Here is a 20,471-nt window from a genome sequence, read left to right on the forward strand (position 1 = left end):
GTGTGTTTTGTTGTTGTGTCGTTGCTCCAATTGGAAACTTCTAAAATTTTGCAATACGTGCTCGGTGCAAGGGTTTTGCAAGAGCAAGAGAACCCCTCTCATGGTTTTGAACTAGTGACCACTGTAGCTCGGAAACGACTCGGTGGATTTCAATGAAATATTGGGTAGTCGAAAAAGTCTTTTCGTATTTCTAACTCATTTTTGAACAGCTGTAACTTTCTTTCAACTTCCCCGAATTTAATTTTTTGTGGTTAAATGAAGCTCAAAATTTCACCTTTCTAACACTTTATGGCATGACACAATGTGATTGGTAGCACTGGAGATATACGACTACAACGACATCTAGTGACAAAATACGAAAATACTTTTTCGACTTCCCAATATATGTATACAGATTATTTTTGAAAACATGAGAAACTAGTGCCTTACATTTCTACTTTTAAAAATAATAAAACTATTGGGATTTGCCCGAAAATTTTAAACATTTTTCGTAAGACCGACATTTTGTTAATTAAAAAAGGTGGTTTATCTATTAAAAAAAATATTTTTTTACCGATTGATTTGAGATTAATCTCCAAGGATTAGTTATTGTCACCACAAGGAGCTTCAGGTGGAACTGCGTCAACACAAACAGCCATTATTTTTAAAGTTATTATTTTTTTATTTTATGCCAAGTCAAGTTGAAACCTAAATTAATGTTGCTTACTTACAAGAAAAGAAATAATGTTTAATTGTAATTTTTTTATGTCTGTGACTACACCTAACCATTTAACGATATTTGATGAAAGTGTTATTGCGGAAAAGTTTCAGGGTCACACAGAGACATGTATATACATTGGTGGTCAAAACATTTGCAACCAAAATCAAATATTTGTCTCTACCATTTGTTTTTTGTTGCTAAAGTAATTTTTGTGCTCTTTGTTTTTCTCTTTTCCGAGCTTAAGTTATTGTATTTGTTAAATATGTACTGTTAAAATTGTTATTTTTAACCTATAACAAAAACAAAGCAATATTCCAGTGGAAAATATGAAATGCAAGTATTCAAAACATTCGCAACTGATATTTGCTGTATTTTTATTTTATTTTGCTACTTAACAAAAAGCAAGTTATAACGGTAATCGCATTCCACATAATTAGTGGAACTTCATGCGTTTTTATTTTACTAAGAGTTTGCATTCAGTCTTTCGCGTTTCTAGAATTAACAAATTTTTCCGTGTTTTGTGATCTTTGTAATATTATATTTTCGGTTGAAAATCGGAGTCAATAAATACAGTTCGGACTTTAAAGCAAAAATAAAAGAAGATTTTAGAAATGGAATGAAATGAAACGCAAAAAGAAATATCGTTAAAATATTCCATACATAAATCAACGATTTGCCGTATTATTCGGACTGAGAACATCCACACAGTTCACAGAGGAGGTAGGCCTCGTGTTACAACAGTTACAGATGTACGAAAAAGCCATATGTCTCTGCAAAAAATAGAAAAGAGAGGTTGAGTTTTGCTCGATCACACTTAAATTGGGCTAAGCAGAAATGGAACTCAATTTTATGGTCAGATGAATCCAAATTCAACCTCCGAGGCTCAGATAGCAAAGCTTATATTCGGCGTCCGCGAGGTGAAAAATATAACCCAAGGTGCACAACTGCTACAGTAAAACACGGAGGGGGTAATATTATGGTGTGTGGGTGCTTTTCCGGTAATGTTATTGGTCCAATTCATCGTATAACTGACACCATGACAGCTGTAAATTATAGGGACATTTTAACTAATGTCATGCTGCCGTTTGCCGATTGGGAAATGCAACTTGTATGGACTTTCCAACACGATAACGACCCTAAGCCCACGTCTAGGCTCGTAAAATCATGGTAAGAGGAAAATCATATAAAAAACTATGGTATGGCCGGCACAGTCTACCGATCTCAACCCGATTGAGAATATGTGGATGATGGTTAAACGCAAAATAGGCAGTGAAATATTCCGGAATGGTGATGAGCTTTTCGCCAGATTGGAAAAGGAATGGAAAGCGATCCCTTACAGTTACATTGAAAGTCTAGTAGCTTCAATGCCTAGAATATGTGCTGAAGTTATTAAAAATAATGGCTATGCAACTAAATATTGAAAAAATTTTAGAATATTTTTAGAATACTTAAAAGTTGCAAATGTTTTGAACACATGAATTTTGACTTTGGTTTATTTAATGCCTTTTTACCGTTATAAGCAAATAAATTATTGTTTCAGTTTTTATGATTATTTGTATAAACAAAATCTCCAATAAAAAATATATATACATAGATAAAGGAATACTTTATCAAAAGTTAAAAAAAAATGTATTAAAATAAAATAGTCATTCTGGTTGCAAATGTTTTGACCACCACAGTACATAGATGTCAGCGGAGACGATGAGGAATGGGACAGCAATGAAGAAATCTCGGTCCCCTGTTTAGCAATAGTTTATCAATAGCAAAGGCAACGTTTTGAAAAACTTTATACTGCTATATTTCAACACGACGTTTTTTGTGTGTTTGAGTTTCTGTTTCTCTCTCATTCCACTTTTTAAGCGATAACAGCATAATATACGGTCATACCAACCAATCAAAACGTCTTAATCAATTTATAGAAAATTGATATGTCCCCCATTAAACTTTATTGATTTAATGAAAAAATTATAACAATTAAACGATTTTTTTATGGCTGGTCGCCGATCGTATTTCGATAGTTCAATTAAGCGGCAAAAGTAAAGGAACAAAGAATTACATATGCTTTACAAACTATACGTACAGCTTCAACAAGCGTGGTTATTTTGGTAGAATGATACATGCATATATATAAAATATTATAAATACATATATCCTTATATGTATGTAAATATATGTTGAATCATGCCAGAAAGTTCACAACTTGCATACTGGCATATAAGCAATGTTTTATAGACATACAAATATGTTTATGCAATAAGCTCCATTTTAACGCAAACTATTTTTCTATCATATTTTTTATTAAAGGTACTAATACAGTGGGGAGCAGAAAAGAGTTTTTATCCTTTGGGTGCTTATTACTGGAGGATGGAGTCATGTGTAGAAGTTCACGCAAGTGAGGAAAGTTCTCTGATCGCCATTCACTTGAGAGTGGCCAGAAACGATTCTTTTACACATGGCTCAAGCAGCTCACTACTTCCGCTCTTTGACCAAGTATCCTCTGGGTAGCCTAAGAACATCCGTTCGAAGGGGAGCTAATGTGAGAAGGTGAAACATCCCCTACATAGGTTTGGGACCCGACACGTAAAAAAACACTCCAATGAAAAAGAAAAAGCAGCCTCGGATGAGAGACCCCCCTTTTGATGACGACCATGGCAAACGAAATAAGGACTACGTGTTGAGGGCATGCACCTGGAATGTCCGGACCCTCAATTGGGAAGGTGCCGCTGCCCAGCTGGTTGATGTCCTCGCAAAAATAAAGGCTGACATCACCGCCGTCCAAGAAATGCGATGGACGGGACACGGAGAGAAACGAGTAGGTCCTTGTGACATTTACTACAGTGGCCATATAAAGGAGCGCAAGTTTGGTGTTGGATTCGTGGTGGGAGAGAGACTCCGTCGCCGAGTACTATCATTCACTGCGGTGAATAAACGTCTAGCCACCATCCTCGTCAAAGCGAGGTTCTTCAACATATCGCTGATTTGCGCCCACGCTTGGCGACTTTAACGCCAGGGTTGGCAAAGAAGGTATCTTTGGCACTACGGTCGGTACATTCAGCCTCCACGACGAAACATCCCCAAATGGGTTGAGGCTGATCGACTTCGCCGGGGCCCGAAATATTGTTATCTGTAGTACTAGATTCCAGCATAAAAAGATTCATCAAGCTACCTGGCTGTCTCCGGATCGAAAAACTACTAACCAGATCGATCATGTTGTGATAGACGGAAGACACGTCTTCAGTGTTTTAGATGTGCGTGCGCTCCGAGGTCCTAACATCGACTCGGACCACTATCTTGTTGCAGCCAAGATTCGCACCCGCCTCTGTGCAGCAAAAAACGCACGTCAACAAACACAAGGAAGGTTCGACGTCGAGAAGCTGCAATCACAACAGACGACCGAACGATTTTCTACTCGGCTTGCACTTCTGCTCTCTGAGAGCACTCGTCAACAACTCGGTATAAGGGAACTGTGGGACGGCATTTCAAACTCCTTACGTACAGCTGCAACCGAAACCATTGGTTTTCGGAAAGTGCAAAAGAACAGCTGGTACGACGAGGAGTGCCGTGTCGCAGCGGAGAGAAAACAGGCTGCCTACCTCGCAACGTTACGATCGACCACTACACGTGCGGGATGGGATAGATACCGAGAGTTGAAGAGGGAAGCGAGACGCATTTGTAGACAGAAGAAGAAAGAGACCGAAATGCGTGAGTATGAAGATCTTGATAAGCTGGCCGACAGGGGTAATGCTAAAAAATTCTACGAAAAAATGCGGCGGCTTACAGAAGGTTTCAAGACCGGAGCATACTCTTGTAGAACCCCCAAAGGTGATCTAGTGACCGATGCCCAGAGCATAGTTAAATTATGGAGGGAACACTTCTCCAGCCTGTTGACTGGCAGTGAATGCACAACGCCAGGAGAAGCAGAACCCGATTCCCCAATCGATGACGATGGAGCAGACGTTCCATTGCCCGACCATGAAGAAGTTCGAATAGCAATTACCCCTCTGAAGAACAACAAAGCGGCGGGGGCCGATGGATTGCCGGCCGAGCTATTCAAACACGGCGGCGAATAACTAATAGGGAGCATGCATCAGCTTCGTTGTAAAATATGGTCGGACGAAAGCATGCCCAACGATTGGAATTTAAGTGTGCTATGCCCAATCCATAAAAAAGGAGACCCCACAATCTGCGCTAACTACCGTGGGATTAGCCTCCTCAACATCGCATATAAGGTTATATCGAGCGTATTGTGTGAAAGATTACAGCCCACCTTCAACAAACTGATTGGACCTTATCAGTGTGGCTTCAGACCTGGAAAATCAACAACCGACCAGATATTCACCATGCGCCAAATCTTGGAAAAGACCCGTGAAAGAAGAATCGACACACACCACCTCTTCGTCGATTTCAAAGCTGCTTTCGACAGCACGAAAAGGAGCTGCCTTTATGCCGCGATGTCTGAATTTGGTATCCCCGCAAAACTAATACGGCAGTGTAAACTGATGTTGAGTAACACCAAAAGCTCCTTCAGGGTCGGGAAGGACCTCTCCGAGCCGTTCGATACCAAACGAGGTTTCAGACAAGGCGACTCGCTATCGTGCGACTTCTTCAACCTGCTCCTGGAGAAAATAGTTCGAACTGCAGAACTTAATTGAGCAGGTACAATCTTTTATAAGAGTGTACAGCTGCTGGCATATGCCGATGATATTGATATCATCGGCCTCAACACCCGCGCCGTTATTTCTGCTTTCTCCACGCTGGACAAGGAAGCACAGAAAATGGGTCTGGCAGTGAACGAGGGCAAAACGAAATATCTCCTGTCATCAAACAAACAGTCTTCGCACTCGCGACTTGGCTCTCACGTCACTGTTGACAGTCATAACTTTGAAGTTGTAGATAATTAGTAGAAAAGTAGGCAGGATTGCTCTTGCCAACAGGTGCTACTTCGGACTGAGTAGGCAATTGAAAAGTAAAGTCCTCTCTCGACGAACAAAAGCTAAACTCTATAAGTCGCTCATAATTCCCGTCCTTCTATATGGTGCAGAGGCTTGGGCGATGACAGCAACCGATGAGTCGACGTTACGAGTTTTCGAGAGAAAAATTCTGCGAAAAATTTATGGTCCTTTGCGCATTGGCCACGGCGAATATCGCATTTGATGGAACGATGAGCTGTACGAGATATACGACGACATTGACATAGTTCAGCGAATTAAAGACAGCGGCTACGCGGGCTAGGTCATGTTGTCCGTATGGATGAAAACACTCCAGCTCTGAAAGTATTCGACGCAATATCCAATTGGCGCCACGTAGCGAAAAGAAGAAACGACTCGCGCGCTGTTGTTAACTCGGCTATAATCGCGTAAGCGGTGTCTACGCCAATTAAGAAGATGAAGAAGCTTATTAATGCAAGACGAAAAAATAAATCAAAGAGTAAGGGAGAGCTAAGTTCGGTTGTAAACGAATATTTTATAATCTCGCAAGTTTCAAAACTTAAAATTCGGGAAACATTTTCATGTGTTGGCCAAACTTTATAGTTTTCATAAGTTAGGTAAGAATTCATAAATCATTTTTCGACGAAATTGTGGTTGGGTGATAAAATGTCTCCATTATCTTTTTTCCTTTAAGATAAATTTCTATATTCATCAGAGCAATTTGTGAAAAAGGACATGCGGATATCTATAATTTGTATAAACAAATGACATTTTGCTAATTAAGATATCTCGTTTAATTTAATTGAGATGTTTGAAATATAAACTCAAACAAAGAGACGAAATATTTAAATATTGGGTATTTGAGGAAAATCTAATTGGAGGAGCGAATGCCATTTATGGAGGGTTTAAACCGATTTCATTCATATATGTACATATGTTGCTAATGGTTAGAAAAACACTCAATTAAACTGTTAAGAAAGCACTTAACTTCATAGAAATATCGCAAATACTGACTTAACAAATTATTTTTAGGACTGCTGGAAAGTCAGAAATTGTACATTATTTGCAATTGAATATGAAATAAAATAAAAACAAGTAATGAAAGGCTAAGTTGGGTTGTAACCGATTATTTTATACAATGCATTTTTTAAGGATCAAAGCATGTGAAATACGTTTAGGTGTTGTTAAGCCTTTATGTTAGGAAATCTACCGCAAGAATTAAATTTGCATTATACGAAGAACCTACTGGATTGCAATTAAATTTGGTATCTTATTGACTTATGTATTGTGTATTATAGGCGGAAACTTAGTTGAATTGCTATATTTTTTGTACCCGAGATATTGACATAAAAATCAACATAATTAGCTCAACAAATTAAATAAATGGTACATATGTAATATAAATTCAACCAAAGGGGTCGAAATTATATATATATGATATGAGTTTTAGAGCAAGGAATGAAGTCAAAACGACGTAAGCTAAGACCTGGTCTGATTGCATTAATTTTTAGAGTATACTCCAGATGGAAGATTAGCGAAACCATACCAAGGAGAACTGGCAGCATGATCTATAATATTATCATGTAATTACTCATTGATCAATATAAAAAAGAAGAAATAAAAAACATAAATAAATGAATAAATAAACGAAAAATGTATTGAAGTTAATTTTTAAAAAATAGCGCATAGCGCTTATTAAATCTTCAAAAGTGTAAACAAAATTCTTAAAGTGGCCGGTAGGCTAAATTGTTTAAGTGTGTTTAAATAGCCATTAAAGAAGGCGCTAAAGAATTAAGTAAAATAAAATCGTTGATATAATAGGAAATAAATAGTAAAGGATTAAAAAAAGTAGTCAGTTTATAAGTGACATCAAAATGAATGAGGAGACATTAATGGTAATAGTGACAGCTGCCGTCACTGCAGCTACGGAAAGGACTAGGGCCCGCTTCGAGAGCACAATAGGACAGCTGACAGAACGACTAAAAGCTTTAGAGCCTCCAGTAGAAGTGGAAGAATATGAAGCAGTGACTGTAGACCCGATGTTATGAATCTCTAGAAATAAATGATTATGCGTCACAATGTGACTTTTTTGAAGAAATAAATTCTTTAAACGATGATGGGATTATTAGGTTTGACTTTTTTAAAGACGTTGACGCAACAACAGATTCACAAAAAGAAATCTTTCACTATAGGAGCGGTGAAGAGAAGATATCTTATTATGACTGTTAAAATGTCAATAAAATAGTTGGAAATGGGAATTTTCTTAAAGAACCAGGGAATACGGAAAAAATTTCTTTTATATTGGAAAAATATTCAAAAGTTCTCGCAAATCCAGAGGAGACTCTGCCGTTTCACACCAATGTGGTAGTCACAATTGGGACAGTTGATAACGAACCAATTTATTCAAAGTCATACCTTACCTGAAGCCGCTTCAAAATTTATAAAACAGGAAATTAATGATTTACTACGACATAGAATAATTCGTTCTTTTCGATCTCCATATAATAATGCTATATGGGTTGTCAACAAAAAACGGATAGACGAGAACGGGAGGAAGATCCTCATGGATGGTAGTTGATAGTCAAAACAGATTCTTCGATTATTTGAAGTAACATAGGAAATCGGCATTTTTCACAATACTCGACTTAAAGTCGGGGTTTCACCAAATTAAGTTGGTAGAGAAGGACAGGGAAAAGACTGCTACTCTGTAAACAATGGAAAGTACGAAATTTGTGACTTCCTTTAGGACTGAAAAATGTGCCCGCAGTTTTCCAAGGGGAAATAGCGGTAAACTTACTAGGTTTTTCAAGCAAGGAGATAAAGTTTATTTTAGGACCAATAAAAGAATTGGCAATAAATTTACAAAAGTTCTTATGGAAAAAACGATTCAAAAGTATCTAGGATGAACAGTTTTAATAGATAATAGGAAGGTTCACTAGAGTAACCTTAGGTAATAATTTTTATTTTTTTTTTCTCAAGTTTACAGAATTATTTTACTACTTTTGCGTACTCAGGGATCCGACAGCAAAATTATTAATTTTACAAAATCCAACTACATACCGGATATTGACGGAATTGTAGCAGTTTGGGACAAATATGACTACTTAACGCATAGAACGAATTTGATGAATTACCTCACCGTTTTGCGGGAGAAAGAAAATATATTTCACGTTTTTCCCCAATCACACATGACTACAGTTGTTCAGGACATTAATCAAATTTATCGATTGATTGACACGGTGAAAATTCACAATAGACAAGTGCGAAGCAGATTTCGACGATTTCAATGAATTTAAATTTAAAGCACAAGAACTTATGGAATCCAATGACAGTCATTTTGCATAAACACTCAAGTACAGCAGCAAATCGATAAACTGACTGAGACTGTTAAACAAAATTGTTGCCCCAATATTTGGAAATTTTAAGCCTACTTTATTTGCGCAAAATTAATTTGAGGAACCTTGGACAAATGAAAAACCTACATGGAATCACGGTTTTCATTTACTACTTCGTAGCAGCAAAATTTCTAGAATTATTGCTACGCTATATCTATCGCTCTCACTTTGTCGGGAGCCGTAGCAGAGCCATAGCAGAACAATGTAAAAGTATGTGCTCTGAACAGCACATGAAAACTTTAATTAGCTCTGCTCTACTACCGTACCCAATTTTTTGCTACCGCTACGCCAGAGCGGAGCACACCACTTCTTTTTTGACCATTGCTACAGCTATAGTTTTTTTAACTAACAAAACACCGAGCAGTAAGCGCGGGAATAGTCCGCATTAGCGTTTTCTCATCAACTTGCAAGTTCTTCGCTACAACATCAGCGCAGTAACAGCGATTCATCTGTTGTCTAAACAACAACAGCAGATGCAGTTAAGCAACAACAACAACATCAGGTGCAGTAGTAACAGTAAAGCCAAAATTGTGCCTAGAGTAGGGAAATCAAAGGCTTCTATTTATAAGTTTCAGTTCTAATTTAGATTTCAACAACAGAACATAGTGCTGATTAAATATACGTAGTGCTAAGTAAATAATTTGTTCAACTTGGATTTCAATAAAAGCACATAGTGCTGTGGAAATAATTTATATTTGCTATATATTCAACCGGAAGTTTGAAATTCGCATTTTAGGCATATGGGGCTTGGAGTAGTATTGACTAGAGATAGAAAATATTTCAGTACCTGTGATTTTGTCACTGCTACTTAACCATGACTGCTATGGTTGATATATAAAATAAGTTAATTTAGCTTTAAGCGGGTAATACTTATGTACAAATTAAATTGATTACAGAAACCTCAATGCGGTAGTAAAGCCAATTATAAAACTTTTAATCTTAAAATTGCATCAATTTTATATACATATGTACATATATGTATATTGGTACTGTAAATATAAGTAACGAAATATTTTTAAAATGAAGTTTTCGTTTACTTTAAATAGTTTCTATTGAGTATCCTTATATTGAAAAAAACCTTCAGAGATTATATTTATTATTACTTAAAAAATGTGCTTTTTAAAAAATAACGGATATTTACATTAATTTTTGTACGAAACGGTTACAAATCATTTTGCTTATACTTAATAAAAATTAAAGATGTCTGTCAAAAAGAACAAAAACGAGTTATGTGTGGTTTCATTGCTGTAACGGCAAATTATGTATCCGAAAATTTTGAATTAACGTCAATACTTTTATCATAATCCCAAATAAAGCAAAATCATACAGCTGAAAACTTAGGTAAGGCGATACAACAAATCATAAGTGATTGGAAAATTAAGGACAAAATATTGCTAGCTGTTTCGGATAATGCTAGTAACATAAAAAGTGTCATAATTAATAAGTTAGGTTGGAAGCATTTTGGATATATTGCTCACACAATTAATTTAATTGTAAAAGAAGAATCCTTCTGAAGTATTTAGAGATACTACAGTAAGCATTAGTGGTGAAACGTATTGCACAGGTTCGCTGGTAAAACCAATCACAAATGGTCTATTATATGTGTATGGACACAGGCGAACTGAAATATTTTCAAACACCATAAAAAAAGTGATTGAAATTTTTTTAAATGGAATTAGGGAACGTTTTAGCAGTTTACAACACAGCAATACACTTACGATAGCTACTTTTCTCGACCCCAGATTCAAATTAGTGGCGTTGACTGATGAATCGGCACAAAAAAAATATAAAACGTTATCTAATAGAAGTGCAAAGGGAAGAAATAGAATTTCAGACTGAAAGAACAGAAGACAAGTAAGGAAGGGCTAAGTTCGGGTGTCACCGAACATTTTATACTCTCGCATGATAAAGTGATAATCGAGATTTCATTATCCGTCATTTACATATTTTTTATTTTGTTTTGTAAAATTAATTAGATTAGATCAATTTGTGTACTTTGAGTATATAATTGTATTTTCATTTCCTAATGTATGTATATACATACATACATACATATTATACAGAGAAGGCATCAGATGTAATTCAAAATAGCGTTATATTGGAAGAAGGCGTGGTTGTGAACCGATTTCACCCATATTTTGTACATGTCATCAGGATGTTAAGAAAATATTACACACCGAATTTCATTGAAATCCGTCGAGTGGTTCCTGAGATATGGTTTTTGGTCCATAAGTGGGCGACGCCACGCCCATTTTCAATTTTTAAAAAAAAGTCTAAATGCAGCTTCTTTCTGCCATTTCTGCCGTAAAATTTAGTGTTTCTGACGTTTTTTTTTAATCGGTTAACGCACTTTTCGTGATTTTCAACATAACCTTTGTATGAGAGGTGGGCGTGGTTATTATCCGATTTCTCCCATTTTTGAACTGTATATGGAAATGCCTGAAGGAAACGACTCTGTAGAGTTTGGTTGACATAGCTATAGTAGTTTCCGAGATATGTACAAAAACTTAGTAGGGGGCGGGGCCACGCCCACTTTTCCAAAAAAATTACGTCCAAATATGCCTCTCCTTAATGCGATCCTTTGTGCCAAATTTCACTTTAATATCTTTATTTATGGCTTCGTTATGACACTTTATAGGTTTTCGGTTTTCGGTTTTCGGTTTTCGCCATTTTGTGGGCGTAGCAGTGGGCCGATTTTGCCCATCTTCGAACTTAACCATTTTATTGAACCAAGGTTTTATCATGATATCTCAATTTTTACTCAAGTTACAGCTTGCACGGACGGACGGACGGACAGACGGACGGACGGACAGACAGACATCCGGATCTCAACTCTACTCGTCACCCTGATCACTTTGGTATATATAACTTTATATCTGACTCTTTTAGTTTTAGGACTTACAAACAACCGTTATGTGAACAAAACTATAATACTCTCTTTAGCAACTTTGTTGCGAGAGTATAAAAATGTAGAACAATCAGTATCAATATGGAGTTCTTTCGATAAATACGCTAATGATCATAAGCCACATAGTAGCGTAGAAGCAAAAGGCATTATTGAAATTCAGCGCTATTTGGAAGATGGGCTGGTTTCCCGTAGTTGGGACTCATTTCATTGGTGGTTTGAAAATAAATACAGATATCCCAAAATGGCAGACTTAGCAAAAAAGTATTTGTGTGTTTTAGCCTAATTTCTGTTTATTCTAATAAATATGTACATTGTACGTAAATGAAAAGGAAACAATTTTGTTCTACTTTATTGGCCTTTGTCTGTTATAATTTTTATTACAGTCACAGTAACAGTTTAAAATCACTGCTACTACAAAGTCACAGTCACAAGTAGCAGTGTTCCTTAAAAGTCACAACACCGCCCTATCACTAGTATTGATCTGATTTTATCCATTTTAGCCACAAGAACACGCTTTCTTAATTTCTTTAAGATATCTCACATATAGACCTATATACACGGTCAATCGTTGGCTCGACAGTTTTTTGGTTAGGTATATGGGGGCAAGAGGAAGCATTGATCTGTTTTTCCCCTTTTTCGGCACAAGGGCACAATTTTATAAAAAAAAATAGTCTTTCTTAATTTCAATAATATTTTTCGGATTTGTACCAATATGTTCGGCAAAAATCAATAATTGTGTACCACTATTCCGTAACTGGGGACTTGAAAAGTTCTAGTTCGATTTCGACTATTTTTGCACATGGAATGGCATTTCTTAAGGTTTGATTGGCAGTCTGTACTAAATGTAACATTTTAATATATGGGAAGTAGACGATGTTGTTTTGGGCATTTTCAGAATGCCTTATGTTACAATGTCGAAAAAATGTTATGGTGGAAATTGGTAAAGTTGTTCCTGAAAAATAGGATATTACGGTGCCATGCCTCGCCTCCAATTCTCATACCGGTTCCGCTCTTTCGTACTATCTCTGCTGTGAAACTTAGTGTACAGACAGTATTCAGACAGTTATCGCTCAAAGTAGTTTTTAACACAACCTTTAAATGGAGAGTAGGCGTGATAATCATCTGATTTCATCCATACTCAAAGTGAGTAGAAATACTTTTTCTTAGCAAGTTTGGTTGAAATAGCCCTAGCGATTTGTGAGATATGCACATTACATAATTCCATTAGAGTTAAAAAAAACTGAAATAGGTTATGTGAACAAAACTTTTAATACCTGTACAAACACTTTGCGAGAATATAAAAATAAGCACAAAGTTATACTAATTTATGCACCACATATACTATATATGTAAACACATAGTTATATTTGTCATTTAATCGTGCCAACTATTAACATATGCTTGTAATGAATAATGATACAGATTTGTATGTATATAAACATGATATTTAAACGAATTAATATTTATAAATCATTATAAATAAGTGATTTATGTACCGCATATACATATGTACATATGTACATACAGCGAAAACTCCACATAACGAAACTCCATTTAACGATAAACTCGTTATAACGTAAACAATACCGAAAATGATTTGCTTTGCTTAAGCTTTGCGAAGCGACTGTCTCTGCTTTTCACACAACACATCATTCAGCTCATGATGGTGACCAAGGTTGATTTCGCTCTATGCGTCTGTCTATCTGTTTGTTTAAACGCAAACTAGTCCCTCAGCTTTTGAGATATCGATCTGAAAACTTTCACACGTCCTTTTCTATACCATTACAGCTGCCACACAAACTAATCGATCAAAATAAAGTCTTTGTAAGGAAAACTTTTTTTATTTCACAAATTATCTGCACTAAATTGTCATCACGAATTATTGTCCAAGGATCTTGGAAAAATTTGACAAAGTATCTTTACGAAATTTGATGCAGATTAATATCCAAGGCAGCGATATAATATCCCCCTTGCTAGCTCATCCGCTATGCAGTTACCAGCGATTCCTATATCCCCAGGCACTCAAATGAGCTTGATTTATTTCTAGTCAGGACAGACTTTCCGTGACCAGCTTTGACCGTGCACTTAGCGAACTCAGCGTTGGTATTACCGGTAACTGCTATCGCTACTGCTGTCGAAGTGAATGCTCACTTCCATAAAAGAGGCTGCGTAGCAGTACGCCTACTGAGCTCACTGTGAATCTTCTTCAGAGACTCTGGCGGGAAGTTTGTTAGCAAACTAAAAAACGTCAAGCAAAAATAACTTATTTTGACTTTTTAAAATCGTATGTATGACGTTTTTGAAATAAATTAAAGTAAAGTACTTCTTTCTTAAATATTGGTCGTAATATGCCTTCCCTCTGTATAACGAAAACGTTTTATTACTTAAAAAGTATCACGTCCTTGGCCTGTTGAATTTCGTTACATAGAGTTTTATGGTATGCCCTAATATGCGTGTTTGACATGAATCAGGGCTCGAAAATATGGTTTCAAAAATGATATGCATAAGTGATAACATTTTCTTACTTACTTTCCAAGTTGCAGCATTGCGCCGAAAATAGCAGAATGTGTTTTGAAACCAATTATAAATTTCGTTTAAAGTTAACTGCTTGTCAGGTGACTCTATAATAGACTTGAAATATATTAAAGAAACAGTGTAATAATATAGCAAAAAAGCAGAAATAATTTATATATTTAAAATGGGCTCAATTGAAACAATAACATAGTGATAAAGGTTGTGCAGTTGCGATCACTGATCCTGCTAAGTGTGGATCAAAAGATTCTCATGTGTCGACGAAGCGCTTTCAGCCTATCGGAAATTTATTAAGGCGGCGACCAATATAAATTATAGTAAATTCGCCTGGTTTGCAAAGGCATGATAATGCAGTACCAACAAGTATGTGTATTTAGTAGAGTGTGGCCTCCTCTGTTTAGCAAGGAAGTACATGGCTCCACCTGGAAATAACGCTAACTACAAAAGGGGCGAAGAGAAGAAACGACTAATATGCTTTTATTGCACGACGAAACTGATTGCGTGAATACACCCAGAAAAAAGGAAATAATTATCAATTCCACAAGCTTTGTTATAAAGGGTAATATGCATTAGGAAGTATAGTCACGCTGATTCAATGTCTAGTTTTACATATTACAAAAACATAGGGATTTACGTTGGTCATCGTACATGTAGAAGTAGTAGTACATAGTAAAAATTTATTAAATGTGTTTTTCTTCCTAAGTGACTGTACAATCAACTACAGACAGATACGTTTCAGTAGCACAATTCGTTTTCAGATAAAATAAATACAGAATTGATTCCGGATTTCTTCAATCTTAAGGAGTTGCGTAAGGAGCAAGAGTTTTAGTTAGAATTGTGGATTAGGCCTTAATAAATTCATAGACACTTTACCAAAAATCTATAGTAGCGCTGTTTTGTAATTAATCGGCGATTTAACCGATAGTTGGTAGTAACAGATTCCAATTTCTGTTGATTTCTTTCGTGTTTGTCGGTATTTATAGTTACATAATTATGTATATACTTGTATAAGTTACCTGCCGTATAAGTGAAGCATATGTGAAAGGAGGTCGTACATCAGCATTTTTATAAAACTCTCGATTTCGGTGTATTTCTGAAAGAATGTATAAAATGTGTAAAATTAATTACGAATAAACTAGAAAATCCGGTCTTTTCGAATGTACAATGTATTGTTACCTTGTTGGACATCCAAACCGGCTCTTTCCAACATATAAGGCAAACCTGCAAGGCATTGTAATTTTATTGATTTTTGTTTTTGTTCACTCAACAAAAAAAAATGTTTGCTTAAAATAAATAATAGTAAAAATAATTTGAAAGTTAGAATAGTGATTTGCATATACTTAATCTTTGAGTTGAAATTATTTAATGGGCAAGTTATATTTGAAGTCCCAACTTTCAATTAAAGCACCTTGAGACGCTATTTGAGATATTTGACTCAGCTTTGAATTTGATTCCCATTATATTAGAATTATAATATCTTTAAGAAAATGTATTTGAACATGTTTAATTAAAGTTTTAGGGGTAATCAGAATTTTCAAAAAAACGTTTTTTTCATTGAAAGTAATTTTCTTTGAAAATTTGAAGTAAGCCCGACAAATACTGTTCGAGCTATTCGTTAATTAGCAAAGGGCTCTGGTACGTTCGAGACCGGCGAAGTGAATCGGAAAACTTAAAATATGTTTTTTGCAAACCACAGTAGTTTGAAACTACTCGGTGGATCAACACAAACAGCCAATCCGTTTTCAATTCATTTTTGTTTCTTCGAATTTCTGTCAAGTCGAAACCTCATTTAATGATTCTATGTTTTCACTTTTATAAAATTATGTTATGTTGTTTGTATTGTATTATGTTGTTTTATGATTGTTTTACAAAAGTGTTCAATAATGTTCCCCAAAATTCACGTTTACAGAGTCGGCACTTTTCATAACTTTAAAACTAATGCACCAATCGTTTTAGACACACACACACTTTTTTGTGTAAAATTTATGAGGTAAGGACGAAGAGTTATTTTGATAAAAAAATTTCAAAAAAGTAAGACTTCTCATTCACTACGTATAAAAAAATGTTAAAATTTTATTTACAATTTTGTAAAATTGAGAAACTAAAATCGTTATCCATATCACAAACGGATTCATGATCAACTAATGGACTGATTGAAGTGAGGACGAAGTTATCATTTTCTGAGATGGAGTGGTACTATTTGTTTCTGTTCCATTTACAAGTATATAAGGTTTTGGTAGTCGACTTAATTTATGCTGGCGATTGAAAATAATGGTTTTTCATATGTTTTATAACTGATTAAAAAAGTCGGTTAATATTTATAGGAGAATGTTGTTCACACATTTTCAACTATCTATTATGTAGATAACATCAATCAAAAATGGTTGTTAATTTGGAAACTTACCGCCCGTTAGGGAAATGGGGGTTTTATCGTTGATTCGCTTTCTAATCGCAGATATGTTAGCCGTGGTCAGAATAGGTGAGCTAATCGGTATGCTACGAGTGCTATTCACATTCATCGACATGTTCAAATTAGTTACACCTTGTAAGTTAGTTACTTGCGGTACCGCCATTGGCATTACCGACCCCATAGTTGTTGGGCTCAGGCTGGCTGAGATATTGCTGTAAGGTGATTCCAATGGTTCCTTAATAAGAAATGGTATTGTGTAGTCATCTCAAGGTATAAGTTTCTTCTTCGTTAAAATTTTTTGATGCAGCCTTCTTTCAACTCACCTTCGACTCGATATTTTCAGTATTTAAAAATTGTTTTGTTAAATAAAGATGATGCATCATAGCCTGTAATCGATCGCGCTCCTTCTGCAAGTGAACTTCCAGCTGTGATACGACTTGCATTTGAACTCGTGCTTGTGCTGTGGACCGATCGTCCAAGTTATGTTCGGAGTTTAAATGTCTATTGTTAAGTATATTAAAATAAAGAAAATGTCAAAAGGTAAATAACAATAAATATTATCTTAAAAAGAGTTAAATATCGGAAAAGAAGTTAATGACAGTTTCCACCAGGTTGTGGTTTTACTATTATTTTTTTTACACGCTTTCAAAATATATAAAAGTAATCGTATTAAAATAATAAAATTTTATATTAGCTGTATAATTAAAACTGCTTTTGAGTACTTAGTACTTTTTTCCGAACCCATGTTTCGACCGACTTTAAATCACGGAATTTATTCCTTTGAGTAGATTATCTCACATATCCCTCTTCGGTGTACAAAAATGGCATTTAATATCTTCATCGAGGAGATTTGAAGCTAACCTACACGAAATCTCCTTGTGCGGCTCTGAATAAGCTCTATCTATATGTCAGTAAGGAAGTTTATCACATTATCGCAGCTGATTTAGACGCTACAAACAGAAAAAAATGTAGACAAACAATCAAATTAAAAGCAATTGTTAAAACTCAAAACAGATTCTTTAAAGTCTTACCGCTGGTGGAGGAAAATAAAGACATTTCATTGAGTGAGAATTTTTTTATTTTTAAATCTAGCTTATCTAATTAAATGTGAATGACTAAGTTTATGTTTGTATATAATATTGTGTAACACGACATGGGGCTGTTTTTAATTGTACAACTAATGCATGTGCGTGTGTATATTTGTATGTATTTGTGTTACATAAATTATTTTCAAGCCCATGCCCAAAGGTTTTTTAGAAACACTATTTTATCAATACTTACATTTGTTTATCTATGCATGCGTGTAAATTAGGGTGTGTCATTCTGAGGCAACCTTTTTTCAACTGAAAGAAAGGCTAAAAACTTTCGAAAATGTGAAAAAGAAAGTCACTCAAAAGATGAGCTCTTAATACTAATATTTAAAAGGTGCCTATGTCAAATTTTCTGTTTTCCATATAAATTACATGGAAAAAAAATCATTTTTTTTGTGGTGGTTATTGTGCGGAGGTTATTCTATGTGCACGCGATGGCTGCCAGTAGGGATGGTAAACTCGATTCCGATTCTACTCGAAAATCGAGTTTTCTCGTAAAATAATCGATTTTTCGGAATCGATCTTCAGTAGTCGATGTCGATTAAGAATCGATTCTTGACATTCGAAAAATCGATTATATTACGAGAAAACTCGATTTTCCTGTAGAATCGGAATCGAGTTTACCATCCCTACTGGCAGCCATCGCGTGCACATATATTAACCTCCGCACAATAACCACCACAAAAAAATGATTTTTTTTCCATGTAATTTATATGGAAAACAGAAAATTTGAAATAGGCACCTCTTAATATTAATATTAAGAGCTCATCTTTTGAGTGACTTTCTTTTTTACATTTTCGAAAGTTTTTAGCCTGTTTTTCAGTTGAAAAAAAGGTGGACTCAGAATGACACATCCTAGTGTAAATGCATATAAATTTATGTAATTTGTTAATAAATTTGTTTCATTGATAATAATAAGCATGTTCAAAAATATTTGAACAGCAATGCATCTGAATAATGAAGGGTGTAACCGAATATTTTATTCTCTTGCAACTTGCAAGAATCAAAGTACAAATTTCCTTGAGGAAATATGGGAGTAGGGGGTAGTATTGACTCGATTTTATCCATTTTAGTCAGTAACACATACTTTCAACATACCACATACAAAAAAAGTTTCTTGGGCTTCATTAAGGTACCTCACATACAGTCACTAATCATATGAAGTAAAGTCAGCCGGTTGTTGGAAATTTCTGATATTAGTTATAAAGGGTCTAGGTCAAGTTTTTGACCAGTTTTATCTATTTTAGGCACAAAGATACTCTGTTATGAGTAAAACACGCTCTATAATTTTCATTGAGATAACTCACATATTGACCGATATATACGGTATAAAGTCAACCGGAAGTTCTATGAGTTTAAATTGTAAAGGGTGATCCGTTTCTAGATCCACTACTTTTTCAAAGAAAAAACATGGAAACTTCAAATTTACTGGTGAATGTTTATTACCATTCGAAAGAACATTCTCTAACACTTACATTTTGAATAGCCCACGGCTGCGTTTTAGATGATCCATTCGAGTCCAATTTTCGATGACTCGCTCGAGCATTTCGACTGGTAACTGGCGATTGACAAGCGTGATGTTTTGCTACAAAGCCTGAATCGCAGCAGAATTACCCGCATAGACTTTAGACTTTACATATCCCCACAGGAAAAAGTCTAACGGTGTGATATCACACGATCTTGGTGGCCAATTGACCAGCCGAAAACGTGAAATTATCTGCTCATCGAAGTGTTCTTTTGAAAAATCCATTGATTGATGCGATGTGGGAAGGGTCTTTTTGAAACCAAATGTCGCCGAGATCACGAGCTTCAATTTCAGGTATCAAATAGTCGGTTATTATTTTTCGATAACGGTCGCCATTGACGGTAACGTTCTCACCGGCATCATTTTTGAAGAAATATGGACCGATGATTCTACTGGCCCACAAGCCACACAAAACCATTGTTTTTTTCTGGTCTTCACGTATAGTTTCAGTTATACCCGAGTTAACACTAGTAGTTTCTTCTTTTCACAATTTGGCACCAATTCGAAATACTAAGTGCAGTCGGGTTCTTCTCCACCTGATCTCTCCAACGGACATACTTTTCCTCTCCTTTTCCCGGCGGTTACTGCGTCGAATACTTTTAGAACTGGAGTGTTTTCACCCATACGGAAGACATGACCTAGGCAGCGAAGCCACTGTCTCTAAATTCGCTGAACTATGTCAATGTCGTTGTATAACTCGTACAGCCCATCGTTCCATCGAATACGATAGTCGCCGTGGCCAAACCGCAAATGACCACGGCGATGGGGGTGGACGAGCAAATTGCTCGTCTATATGGGGTAGTTTGAGGTTTAAATGATAGGGTACTTAGAAGGTGTGAAAGTTATGCGACTAGTAGGATTAAATGGTAGACGCGGGAGTTAACCTTGAACAGGAGGACTGTCAGGCGTTTGAGGCGAAAGTTTCAACGCACCTGACGGTCCAATTGTGATAGGCTGCCCCAGCTTAGGTATGAATTTAGTT

The 20,471-nt window shown here is 35.8% G+C and overlaps 1 protein-coding gene and 1 long non-coding RNA gene across 19 annotated transcripts in view; both read right to left on the minus strand.

Moving 5' to 3' along the window:
• The window catches only part of LOC126766097 (putative uncharacterized protein DDB_G0282133), a 154,438-nt gene that overhangs the window by 24,796 nt on the left and 109,171 nt on the right, over nt 1-20,471 (minus strand). For all 18 annotated transcript variants that reach the window (XM_050483868.1, XM_050483867.1, XM_050483878.1 and 15 more), the window contains 5 exons: nt 17,197-17,374; nt 16,868-17,108; nt 15,640-15,684; nt 15,480-15,556; nt 14,461-14,562 (listed from right to left, as the gene is read on the minus strand). In XM_050483868.1, coding sequence (XP_050339825.1) covers nt 14,461-14,562; nt 15,480-15,556; nt 15,640-15,684; nt 16,868-17,108; nt 17,197-17,374 — 643 coding nt within the window. The remainder of the gene's footprint in view (nt 1-14,460; nt 14,563-15,479; nt 15,557-15,639; nt 15,685-16,867; nt 17,109-17,196; nt 17,375-20,471) is intronic.
• Nucleotides 1,041-14,418, minus strand: LOC126766274 (uncharacterized). Its single transcript, XR_007668804.1, has 2 exons — nt 13,428-14,418; nt 1,041-1,470 (listed from the first exon to the last, which is right to left on the minus strand). It is a non-coding gene; the product is annotated as an uncharacterized LOC126766274 (long non-coding RNA).

The sequence above is a fragment of the Bactrocera neohumeralis genome, unplaced genomic scaffold (assembly GCF_024586455.1).
Source record: "Bactrocera neohumeralis isolate Rockhampton unplaced genomic scaffold, APGP_CSIRO_Bneo_wtdbg2-racon-allhic-juicebox.fasta_v2 cluster11, whole genome shotgun sequence".
Classification (NCBI taxonomy): Eukaryota; Metazoa; Arthropoda; class Insecta; order Diptera; family Tephritidae; genus Bactrocera; species Bactrocera neohumeralis.